The 12929-nt window shown below is 36.8% G+C and overlaps 1 protein-coding gene across 1 annotated transcript in view; it reads left to right on the top strand.

Moving 5' to 3' along the window:
* The window catches only part of IFT74 (intraflagellar transport 74), a 41833-nt gene extending 29643 nt beyond the window's left edge, over nt 1-12190 (top strand). The window contains 5 exon segments of the mRNA XM_032214572.1: nt 3166-3210; nt 3213-3328; nt 6959-7084; nt 8337-8397; nt 10592-12190. Coding sequence (XP_032070463.1) covers nt 3166-3210; nt 3213-3328; nt 6959-7084; nt 8337-8397; nt 10592-10713 — 470 coding nt within the window. The 3' untranslated portion in view covers nt 10714-12190.
* Nucleotides 12191-12929: the final 739 nt, after the last annotated feature.

The raw sequence follows: 12929 nt of genomic DNA, 5'->3' as shown, positions 1-12929 counted from the left end.
AAACAACTCTTCCCCTTTTATATTTCAAGGACTCAGCTGTTGCATAGTTCATGCTTTCTGTTCATCATTAAGGTTTTAGCACTGGGAAAGATTTTTAATTGCATGAGTAGCTAAACTTACAAATTCTATTAGGGAGTATTGAGAGGAAAGATTTATGAAAAAAGTAAGAATATTTGTGGAATGTTATATTTGGAAAAGAAAAAAAAATGCTTATAGTGAAGTTCTCCATAGATCTTTGAGAAGCAGTGTCTTTGTTTTTCCCTGCTCCGTAACTACACAGTGAACTTGTCTGATGAACTACGATTCAAGCAAATTATCATAATATCTCAAGTAAACTAATTGTCTAACTGTCTTTGTTAAATTTTGTTTGATGGTACAAGAGGAAAATGACAAAAACAATAAAAAGCTCAGATTGCCTATCAAAATTATATTTGCTTACCCTTTTTCTGTGGGTTGAATGATTCGAGTTATGCTTTTGTGTGTATTTTCCTTGCATTATATAAATAGAAACATATTTACTGTATACTGTTTAAATACAATTTTTGAAACTGGCATAGAATCAGGCAAATACTGCTGATTTCCCCAAATGTATGGATATATAGATATACTGTTTCAAAAACAAATTCAAGTAGGAGTTTTATTTACATCTTCCAGAAGCCATTGGGCACCAAATAATGTTACAAGGCATTGAGATTTTATGGATTGTGAATAAAAATAACAGCAATATCAATTTTCAGAAATATTAATTTGTGAACAAACCATTTTGGGAGTCAGATCTTGACACATTCTGTATACTATGTGTTCATCCTGGATGGGAACATTTGTGGATTAGAGTATAGATTTGTTTTATCTGAATTGTGAATCTGTAGTTATTCTCTCTTCTTAGCCCGGTCTTAAAATCAGAATATATGAGATGCAATTTAAAGGGAAGATGAAAAAGGCAGGTGAACCAGGCAATTTTTTATTCTGTTTTAATTCTCTTAAACTGCTTAATCTATTATTGTGGTTGCTGATTTGTTTAACCAACTATAATAGAAACGTGAGACTCTGCTGGTCTTGAAATCATGTCTTTTACAATCTACACATTGCTGTTTGCTTAGTAGCAAGTCTTCCATATTTTAGAAAAGTTCTTGGAGGCCACAAGTTCCCTCTTTGTGTAAAATACCACTACAAAGTAATCTGCCTTTCCCTCCTTAAAGGAAACTTCTGTGAGTAAACAGATTTGCTGATGGCAGCATTTCCCACTAACGTTTCCCTAGGTCAAAGCACAAGAGCAATTTTGTCTCAGAATTTGCTACTATGTACACACGGCTTGCTGAAGTCTGTGACTTAGTGGCATATCAGAAGGAACTGGACTGCATCCTCTTCCTGTCTCTTCCCAGAGAGAAGGGTTGTTTTTTTTCCCCCTTTTCCTTTCCTTTTTTTTCCTCTAGGATCGTATTTGGATGAAGAAAATTAGTTCCTTCTCCAAATTGTTCACCAAAACAGTCTGTCTTATCCCCAAATTGTTGCACTTTTGATATTGCTTATACTGTTTAGCAGCAGCTTTCTATGGTTTTAAATAGAAATCTAGAATTTGGATGTACTTCACCAAGTGTGAACAATTGTTCAGCAGACAAGAAATAGTAAATATAGTACTATTTGTAATAGATTCTCTGGGTGCAAATCCAAAACATTTAAGAGTACCACTTGAACATCATCAGCATTGATCAACGGCATTGACAAAATCACTATTTGTTAATTGCAAAAGGTAGCTTTGCTTGGAACAATTTACATCCTGCAACAATGTAGGATCTACCTACCTATCCCAGGTCCTTGGGAAGATCTACACATATGCACAAAAATGCCAAATCCTATATGTACATCTGGCTGACATGTGACCATCCACAATAGATTTTTAAGATTTAAACATTTTAGTTCAAAATAGTGTGACTGTACCTTTGTCAGTTCCAGACATTCCACAGTGCAGGAATTTTAATCCTTGAATCATTATTTTGGAGCACTAACATGTATCCTCAAATAAGAAGGCCAGCCAGGAGAACAGGTTGACCAACTCTGAGACAAGGAGTTAAGCCATATCCTAAGAAAGGAATTAACAATGCACATTGAGGATTTAAAATCATGGTGATATGCACTACTTTATTCCAGTATGCTAATTTTATACCTCCATATCTTGCATTGAAGCCTAAAAAAAATATTTTGGTCTACCTGGTGTACCTATAGTACGCGGGCCAGAGGTGGCACACAGAGCCTTCTCTGTGGGCACGCGCACCATCACCAGCTACTCTTCTGGTTTCTGGCGCTCCAGCGCACGTGAAGACCAGCTAGCCGTGCGCATGTGCAAACCGGAAACCTGAAGACCAGTTGCGCAGGCACGCGCAGGCCAACTGGTCTCCGAGTTCTAGGGCTGCAGTGCATTCCACTTTGGGCACTTTGTGCAGAAAAAGTTCGCTATCACTGGTAATTCTGAGATGTCAATATGTCTGCCTGAAATTCCCAGATGAGACCATGCACAAGAGGAAATGAGTATTCATATACACTGAGATTTGGTTATTATTTTTGGAGTATCTAAGGATTTGGTGTTTTAAAAAGTGGACAGCTATCAGTCTATTTTACAATAAAATGATCAGACCACAGGATACACTGTGTAGCAGCTGGATGTAAGTTCAGCATTTAAAACCATTTTAAAATATGGCCTCAAAGCTGTATACCAGATGGACCGTATTGTGGTCAACAAAATTGGTATACAAAAATTCAGCTTTATTTGAATCATAGTAATCTGCTTTTTTTCTTCTAAATTACCAGCATAATCTCTAGAAGTTTATAACATTTTGAATTGTTTAAAGCTAAGGAAGGCAATGGAATTATTTTCATTGTTCTTCATTTTAGTCACAAATATAAATGAAGAATAACAGTCTTAATTTCAGTTTGGCAGCTTTTACTACAAGCAGTAAACTATTTCAGCACCAGTCTTTGCCATATTGCTATTTCATCAGATAATGGATATTTGTATGCAAAAGATAACATTCTTGAGAGCTTTGCTGGATCAGTGCCAAGGTGAATAAGGCAAGCAGGACTTGGTTGTCTTGTTGGATAAGTAAATGTGTTCTGTGATGGAAAATATGTTTATCAGTAATTTATACTAGACCGTCTTCCTTGTTATAGATAGTCCAGAGACTCCAATGGACCTCCAGAAGATGGGCTTATTGGAGGGAAGATGGTTGATGAACTAACCTCACTCAAAGAAAAAATTGAACAGATGACCAAGGACTTGGAAGTATATAATAATCTGCCTGCTCTGAAAACAGCAGGAGAAGAAAAGAAAAAGGTAATCAGCAGTCCAAATCCTAAAACCATAGCATTGCAAGGGATATTGCAATTGTCTAATCCAATTCCTGCTCAGTCCTGGATCTACTACTAAAGTATCTCGGACAGATGATTACCAAGCCTCTCTTTGACACATCTAGCAAAGGAGAACTTAGCCCTTTGTGCATTAGCCTATTCCACTGGATGATACAGTCAGAAAATTCCTCCTGTTGTCTAGTTTTCTTATATAAGTAGGCCTTATTTAGCAACAGCCTTATTTAGCTACTTTTTTCAGTTACAGTGGAGATGAAAAAGTTGCTTTGCAAACAATTCTCACATTTATGACCTCCACAGATTTGTAAACCAAAGGAAAACTGATGTAAAAACACAACTGCAGCCAGTTTCACTTAGTGATCATCCTGCTTAAAGGTCAAATTGCCAATTCCAGTTGTGGTTGATACAGGTAGTCCTCAACCTATGACTGCAATAGAGCCTCAGATTTTTTTGTTGTTGTTCATTTGTTAAGTGAATTTTGCCTCTTTTTACAACCTTTCTTTGCCATGGTTGTTAAGTCAATCACTGCAGTTGTGAAGTTAGTAATCTGGTTGTTAAGTGAATCTGACTTCCCCATGGTCACAAAAGAGGATTATGTGACCCTGCAGCCATTATAAATATGAATCAGCTACCAAGCATCCAAATGTTGATCATGTGACCATGGGGAGGTTGGAGTGGTTGTAATGTGAAAAACGGTCATAAGTCACTTTGTCAGTTCCTGTAACTTCGAATGGTCACTAAACAAACTGTTGTAAGTGAAGGGCTACCTGTAAATGAAGACTACCTAGAGTTTTAAGCCACTGATTCCGATACTGCCTGCTGGGGCAATAAGAAGTTCACTTTCTCCCTTTTGTGTGACAACTTTTTAAAAAGCATTAGGAAATATGCTTGAGAACCAGGTTCTTCAAAATTCAGAATAAAATATTGACATTAAATTGTCTTCGGACTGCTAATAAGTATATATAGAAACTGATCTTACTATATAATCACTTTTGTAGGATTATGCTCCACCGCTTGCACCTAATAGGGCTTGCATTGTTAACGGCACAGTGAAATAATGCAGGGCTATTTCCCCCTATCTTATCTCAACTGAGTATAGCAGAGCCATTTGATGGGTCAGTAATAACTCAAAATAGTTGTAATACTCACATATTTACTGCTGCAACCCAAGATACAAGCCAGCTGCTTCAAATGGCTTCCCATTCTTCCCAGTAGAAGGTTAATAATTGGACTGTTTAAAAAAATACTTTAAAAATATTAGTGAATGTTTAGAAACCATTTTATGCGTAAAATTGAAAAGTCATTAAAAAAATTCTAAAAATAACATTTAACTTTTTTCTTATACAGCCAACAGTCTTCTCACTTGAAAGAATTATTGTGAAAATTAGTGGTGCTTCCTTGTAGAATGGACGATAAATGAACCCAAACAAAACACACTCTCCCCCTTTTCTCTTGCAGTGGGATCAGTTGTTTCCAAATCACTCTCACATTGCTTTGTTCTTTTTGTAAGAAGGTGTATTTTCAGGCTATCCCAACTATGTTTCCATACCTTACAGAACTAAAAGTGCCTGCAGGGAGAAGGGGTGTTGGTGCAAAAGATGATTTAAAGTGTTCATATACTGCCAGTAATGCAAAACAACGATATTATGTTTGTTTATTGTTTATTCTTGTCAGAAGCATCACAGTTAAAATAAGGCATATTCTATGACATAAAATTTAAAATATAAAATACAAGATTGAGGTTATGTTAAATTCTAATGTCAGCTCGCAAAGCATTCCTGACCTGCTCTCGAATTGCCATAAGCAAGTGCGATAGTGTTTGGTATGGAATTCACCCAGCTTTTATTCCATCTTCATTAATTCTTATATTTACTGTTTTCTTAGCTTAAATATGTTACCATAATATATAGTACTAAATTATATGGTGAATTCTAATTCTATTTTTATGGTATTGCTACCTGGTATTATGATTGTAATAAACAGTAAAAAACACGTGATAATTGGGTAATTGGCACAATATAAAATAGTGGCATATAAAATAAATATAAAATATTGGAATGCCAAAATGTGTAAAATAGGTGGCTTATCTCCTGCTGTTCAACAGAAAGACACAGTGCAAAAAATCCTATTCCTACTAGGCAAATATCTGCAGGATGTGACACAACTAAGAAGGTTTCTGATAGATATAAGCAGGAAGGACTTCGATATGAAGTGAACATAACCCTAACCCAAATTCCAAGAAAACTCTTAGGAACTTTCAGAATATGAAATGTGTAAGTAAAACACAGCTAAAAACATAGCATAGCGAAATTTAATATTTTCTGGATAATTCAAGAACAGTAACATTCACAAAAGCTGGAAAAATAATGGTAGGGGTTCCACAATCACCCTAAACCCAGTTCCAGGAGCAGAGCCAGGTCTTAAGGGATTTAGAAAGGACTGGAAACATGGGAGCCGCACATATATCTGGGGGAATGTTGATCTAAGGGACAAAAACTGTGATAGAAAAGATGCATTTCCTTGGATCCATAATATAACATTTAATTGAGGGAACTATAAAGTTTTATAGATACATTAAGGCTAAAGCTTTAAGCTCAGTTAAATCAGCAGCTAGTGCAATTCTTTCAATAAACAGTGCTCTGTGACAACCCAGTATACTAGATAAGCAACCATGCCTATACTTTTTGTACTAAAATGTGTTCCTGAACATTGTTCAACCTTTTTCTTATCCTATACAACAAAAATGAATCCCATTTTTTCACTGCTCCTTTTCTTCTTAGTTTTAACAGGTGAAAAGTACATACATCTATGAGAGTTTTGTGCCACACTATCCCCAATGGAAAAAAATTGCAGATTCACTTCATTAATTTTGTTTTAATATTTTGTAACTGATAAATGCAGTCTAGATTTAAATCCCTTCTGTTTCACCTTTATGCTAAGAGGTGTTCCCCAGGTGAAGCTTTTTTGGACAATACAGTCTTACTGTTTAATTTGAGTCTTGAGGATTGGAGTTTGTTGTGTCCTCCTTCAATATGTTATTTACCGTTCCAGTTTTATCCTACTATATATCTTTCTGATAGATCTGGAATAGTACCTCCCTTTTTACAATCCTGTAATCCCTTAGATCCTTTATTCTAATTGTGCATTATTTATATGAAGTGTTTCAGCATTTAAGTACCATTTATTACTGTGAACAAAAGATTTTATGAGAAGAGGAAATGTGTTAGAAAGTAAAAGCTAGGAAAAAAATAGCAGAAGCCAGTGTTCATAAACACTGGCTGGGAATCAAAATTAAATCAACAGCGAGTGCATGAACACAGTGAAAGAGAAAGAAATGATTCAAATAAAAGGTATGCATTTCTAAAGAAATTAGAAGTCTGGATTCATGCAAATCTTCATTTTTTTTATTTTTCCATTTGCTAAAAATTAGAATAACATAAAACCGAAGGCTGGCCACTTCAATCATACTCTGAAAAATCAACTCTATCTCATTTTATGTGCTCTTTATGGCAAATGCTGTGCTCCAGACTTAATTATAAGTATAAATACTTTTTCCCTCCTTGAGTGATTTGATTTTGTATCATTTCCTCATGCTAAGAAACTGCAAGAAGAGAAAGAAAGATTGATCAAACATCAGGATGCATTCAAGAAAATTATGGAACATTTGAATAAAGAATATGAAGGCCTAAAGTTGCAGCTCCAGGAGAATGAAACACATGCTCAGGTAAATTGTTAAGGATACACTAAATTGCTTCAAAACCTCTTGAGTCAAGTGTTTTAACATGTTGGGCACACAGGATTTTATAGTAAATACCTCTGATGGCAGATTTGAATGAAAAAGGAGGATGGAACTCAGCTTCAGAGTATGTCACAGAAGACAATTATAAAACATGGTGCTTGTGGTTTAGTATTTTGCATCTCAAAATTTACTGGTAAATAAAATTTAAAGTATTTTTCCAACTCAAATATTAATGGACAATTGTTGCTTTAATGTCTATAATGGTTTATATTCTAATTTTCCATTAACAATGAAATATTCTTAAAGTAAATATGTTGACTTCCACAGAATGTTTTTGAAAGTTTCATTGTAAGGAGCCGACATGTTTTGATTCCAAAGGTTGGAATAGCAATATTAGGCAAGCAAACTGCTGCTAGTATTTTTAGGAAGCAGCCATAAATATAATAGCCACGTAACCTTGTTATTTATGCTCAGCGAATGGCTAAAATTCCACTGTTTAACTTATTGTGTTAGACTATTCTCAGTCACAGACCCGGTTCTTAATCACACATTCTGCATCAGACAGGAAATTCAGCTATGGAAGTGAGGAAGTTTCTCCCTCTTAGTGCAGAGTATACTATAGTTTAACATGAGTAAAATATTTGGAAGCAATTGTTGACTCCTCCCCCACACCCTACCAAAAACAAAACAGACTAGGAGAATTATGTGCCTTATCTAAAGCAAACCTTCACTGTGAGGGATTGTTATTTTAATTGTTTGTCACTATAAAAATACATTTGTGTGTGTATTTATTATTTTTTTATTCTATCTTTATTATTTTTATAAATAATTCAAGGTGGTGAACATACATAATACTCTTTCCTCCTTCTATTTTCCTCGCAATGACAACCCTGTGAGATGGGTTGGGCTGAGAGAGAATGACTTAGTCGAAGTCCATCTAAAACAGAACTAGAACTTGCAGCCTCCTGGTTTCTAATTCAGCACCCTAACCATTAAACCTCTCTGTGTGTCTGTGTGCTTGTGTGTGTGCGCGCCCGTGCGCACAAACACACATGCATACATACACACACATGTACATATAGAAAGAAAATTATACTGCAATTAGTGTTAATCAGAATGCTTTATAGAAATCAACGTAGCTAAACAGTTGACTAGAAGAGAGGTCAGTCTTGTGCTAAAAAGTGGAACTACAGTATTCATTCCTGTTGTTACCATATTTTTCATTTTCTACCTTCAGCTCACGAATCTGGAAAGGAAATGGCAACACCACGAGCAAAATAATTTTGTTATGAAAGAATGTATCCTTTTTGTTTCATAAATAGCATTACTGTTCTCAAATACTGCAAATTATTACTGTTATTTCCTCCAAAGTACCAGTCTTTTTAAGCTCTTCTGACATTTATTCTGAATAAATTTGGTGCAAATATATATTTTTCCTGAATACAACAGGGGCACACATCAAATACTTACAAATTGAGTTTAATAAGAGAGTAAATCAAGTGCATAAATTGAGGCTTGTTAAATATTGTCTACCTTCTCAGATCACAGTGAACCAAAAATATAACCTTGTTGTATACAGTAATATGAAAATATGTTATTTGATACAGTAGTCATTTGGTTAAATACAGCAATTGGTTTAGTGTGGTTAATGGTTGCCTTACATATAAAGGGATTATACGTAATTTTGGGTTTATTTGATCAATAGAAGTTCCACCAAGATTTTGAGATGGGTAACAAGAGTAGTTACACAACTGAATGTTCTTTCCATTCCGCCATTTTCTAGGGTGAATTTCCAGATAACCACAGCAAGCATGAATTTAGCAACGTCATGTGTTTCCATTGTTCTTTCTTACTGCTGAGTGGCACTTTGTGTAACAGTAATTTCTCTATGATCATACCTATAGAATTTTTAGAATTCCTTGGCCAAAAAGAGTTAGTGAAGTAAGGCGAAGCTGTACCAATTATCAATGTTAGTATCATTTAAAGCCCTGTACACAGAGCAGGGACGTGCAGTTACTAGAGGCAAGGGAGGCGGGGCCTCGCCAGTCTCCTCAGGGAAAGGAAAGAATTTTAAATATTTTTTTAAAAATAATTAAAGCCAGGGTAGTTGCTACCAGATTTCAAGTCACAGTGGCTTGGTGTCTCAGTATTAACTAGGAGGAGGCCAGAGAACTAGGGGCCTCTTTTGCATAAGGAATGTTTCGCCTTTTAAGAGTTAAGCAAGGGTTAACAAGCAAAGAATTCCTTATGCAAATGAGGCACGTATTCTCTCACCTCCTGTAGAGGGCATTTTTAGAGGCTTTTTAGAGTTCTCTGGGAGCAACTAGCTCAGTCTGACAGAACTCTGGCTTTTCAAGAGGGGAGGGCAGGGCAGAGCAGGGAGAAGCAGAGTTGAAATCGTCTCTAAACAGCTGGAAAAGGTGCGTGTGGGAAAGGGGGAGGAATTCAAAAAGTTTGATCGGAAGGCAGCAGGGGAAGGGGGGTATGGCAGAGGAGCTGCTTTCAAGCCTTTGGAAAATATATCCAATCCAACGTTTGTGTTTGTGTTTGAGAGTGAGTGAATGAGAGAGGGATCGAAGTTCTCTGTGTGCGTGTGTCTGTTTGAGAGAGGGGGGAGGGAGAGGAGAGAGGGAGGAAGGGGGAGGGAGAAGAAAAAGAATGGGAAAACTTATTTTGCAAGGGGGAAAAGTGCTGTCGTTTTAAATCGGAACTGAGCATGCCTGGCTGTGGAATTCTGGGAGTTGAAGTCCACAAGTCTAAAAAGTGCCTCACCAGGCCTAAAGCTGACCGCACGTCACTGACACAGAGACATGACGCAATTTAACATCTGTCCTATCTTATCCTTACAACTGGCATCAGTAGTAAATCCAGGTGTGAATATACTAAATCACTACAGAAAAAAAACTTTACTGTCTGTGATTTTTAGGCATGTTTTTCTATGTTGTCAGAATGTACCTATTAGGAGGATCAGACTTATTCTCAACTTCTTGATCCTGGAGTATAATTGGGGGAAGCGGGGGAGAGAAGCAGGCTCTTCATACAATTGAAGCCAATTCACAGTTTATAAGTTATTACAACACATATGGATGTTCTGCAAATATTCATTTTGCCTCCAAAGAGATTGGATTGGTTTAGAAGTGGTTACTGGTTATTTTTAGAAAAGAATGGATTTTGCTAATTGAATCGTGTGAGGTTTACCCTGAAATTGAGAATGATTGCAACAGCTTAACTTGCTGCCGTATTGTCAGTGGCAAAGTTGGCTTAATTCATGGTTAATGAGAACGCATCTTGTTGAAAAAAATTGCCCTGAGTTTTCTCAACCCAGATGCCTTCTTTCTCTCTGGCAAAATGATACACACCAAAAAGGATAGATATCTAGAAATTTTTTCCCCAATATGGCCTCAGTTCTTTAGGCATTAGGAGTTGATTGTGTTTCTTATTGCTAGCTTTTATATTTATTGGATAACTTTTTCCTTAATTGATATAATCAAGTTATAGCTACAAAAAGCCAGGAAAGTGACTATGGGCCCATAATGAACGATGTGATGAAGGAAGTTGCAGAATATAACAAAACTATAATAGAAGCTTTACAGAGCAGCAAGAATTTATCCTAGATCTGCCTAACTTGGATGGACCAATTAAGGATTTACATACAGTTATTTTGAAGAACATTGACATTTGAAGGCACTCTAGATCACATTAGTATAACCGGTGTATCTTTTTTTCCTGTATTCTAGGGAGCATGATAGACCCATGCCAGGCACATCTGTTTGTTTTCCTTTGAATTCATTCTGTATTATAAAACAATTGTTCAGTGAAGATTCTTTCATTTATATTTGTTTTGCTTTGTTAAATAAGCAATATAGTTTGATTTACATCATTTTAAAAAAACAGTGTGATTGTAAGTACACTAAAGTGCTTAAGTTTCTTCTTAAAGTAGTAACTTCAAAAGCAGAAAAATGTTATTATTCTATATTTCTATTTATCTTGACATATCAGAATTGTTCTACATTGAACTGTGTTTAAGATGCATAAAGAAATTTAAGAAGTCACCCTGTATTCCCCCCACCACCAAGATTATGCAGTAAAAGTCATATGTAGCAAAATGAATATCTAAGAAATGACTTCTTAACCCTCAGTATCTGAGGAATCCAGGGACTCCAGCTTGAAATAAGCTATCTGACTTGAAAAATTCACAGCATTCTTTCTATCTGAAGCATACTAGGGTCTTATGGAGTCACTTCTTGCTGTAGGAGGATAAAACTCTCAATGGGATCCAGAGAGCAGCAAACCAGAAGTACTGTGTTGACAAGGGAATCATCATGAATGAGCAAAAACCAAATCAGCTCTTCTTGTTGACCCATCTCCCTTGTTCCTAAGGGAACCCTCTGTGAGTAATGTTCTGTTTGTAAAACCCCATTGATAAGCCTGAATAAGAAAAGCAAACAGAGCAAAAATGTGCAACTAGTTTTTCTGACTGATACCAAAAGCCCAGATGACTCCCTTTCCTCACAAATGTAACTTTTTCATGCTGCTTTATCTTTCCAATGGATGTTCAGTAACCTGGTAATTTCTGAGGAATGCAGGAATGACTAAAGAACAGTTACACAGATTGGCTAATGCAAAATAATAAAATGTAATCCAAATTTTTAAAAAATCAAAGTATTTGGAACTGTATTTCAAACAGATTTTGGCATTTTGCTCTTGTTGGATGGTTGCATTGTTGTTATAGTGAACATTTGCATCCTGAACCAAAGACCATTGCATGAAATATTTATTTTTATTATTTCATTTATTTCCTGACTTTCATCCAAGTTCTCAGGATGGTACACTTGGAAGTCTCCATTTTGTCTCTGAAGTACAAATGTTATGACAGGCATCCTTTAGTTCATTTCCAAATGGTTAATCAAATAAGCCAATGGCTTCACCATCATGGACATATCACATATTATACTTAGGCCAAAACAAACCACCTTACGTGATTGTCAGTGATTGCCCCAAATCTTTCAAATGAGTTTCCTTAGATAGAATTTTACTGTGGTACTACATTATTTCATGCTTGTGCTATATTTAATGGGGAGGGGGGATTTTTTAAGTGTAAAAGTATACAAAATTAATGATATTTATCAGACATTCTAAACTAAAGTGACCAGATTTTAGCATTGGTAAAGCAGGACACCATTGACCGGGGGGGGGGGGGGGGTTGTTGATTAAAAATTTGGTCCAAAACCAAAAACCTCTTTCTTGACAGCACTTTCAGAAAGAGGCTTTTGGCTGCTCTGGCGGTATGTCCACCATACACACACACAACACACACACACACACACACACACACACCAAAGAATCCCAGACAGACAAACAAGCAGCTTCCTCACTGTGGGCTTTGTTCTTAACCAACAGCTGGCAAAGGGAATAGAGAGAGGCGGTGACGAGGCTGCCTTTTGCGGGGAAAGCAGGAGCTTCGCCAACCGTGGAAAGGTGCCCCGGGGCTGGGATCCAAGACGCGCTTAACAAGGTGAGGAACTTGTGCGGATCCGCCAGGGCGTGGGAACTGAGGAAAAGAATGGAGGGGAGGGGGGGCGTGCAGAGAAGAAGAAGCGTGCCGAGCTGTCATCGGGGCTGCTGAAGCTTGCAAGGGAGATCTTGAAGCAGAGGATCCCAGGGCTGCGGACGCGGGGCTTTGATCTGGTGATTCTGGAATCAGCGGCCACGAGGGATTGGTGAGGGTGACCGATGCTTTTTTCCTCAGCCCCGAACTGGGTTTGATTCCCAGCATGCCTCTTGATCGGCTGAAGAGAATGTGATTAATTGGCCATTTTTCTGGGATAAT

Source organism: Thamnophis elegans, chromosome 3, assembly GCF_009769535.1.
Source record: "Thamnophis elegans isolate rThaEle1 chromosome 3, rThaEle1.pri, whole genome shotgun sequence".
In the NCBI taxonomy this organism is placed as follows: domain Eukaryota; kingdom Metazoa; phylum Chordata; class Lepidosauria; order Squamata; family Colubridae; genus Thamnophis; species Thamnophis elegans.
This window is presented reverse-complemented; position numbering and strand designations above follow the sequence as displayed.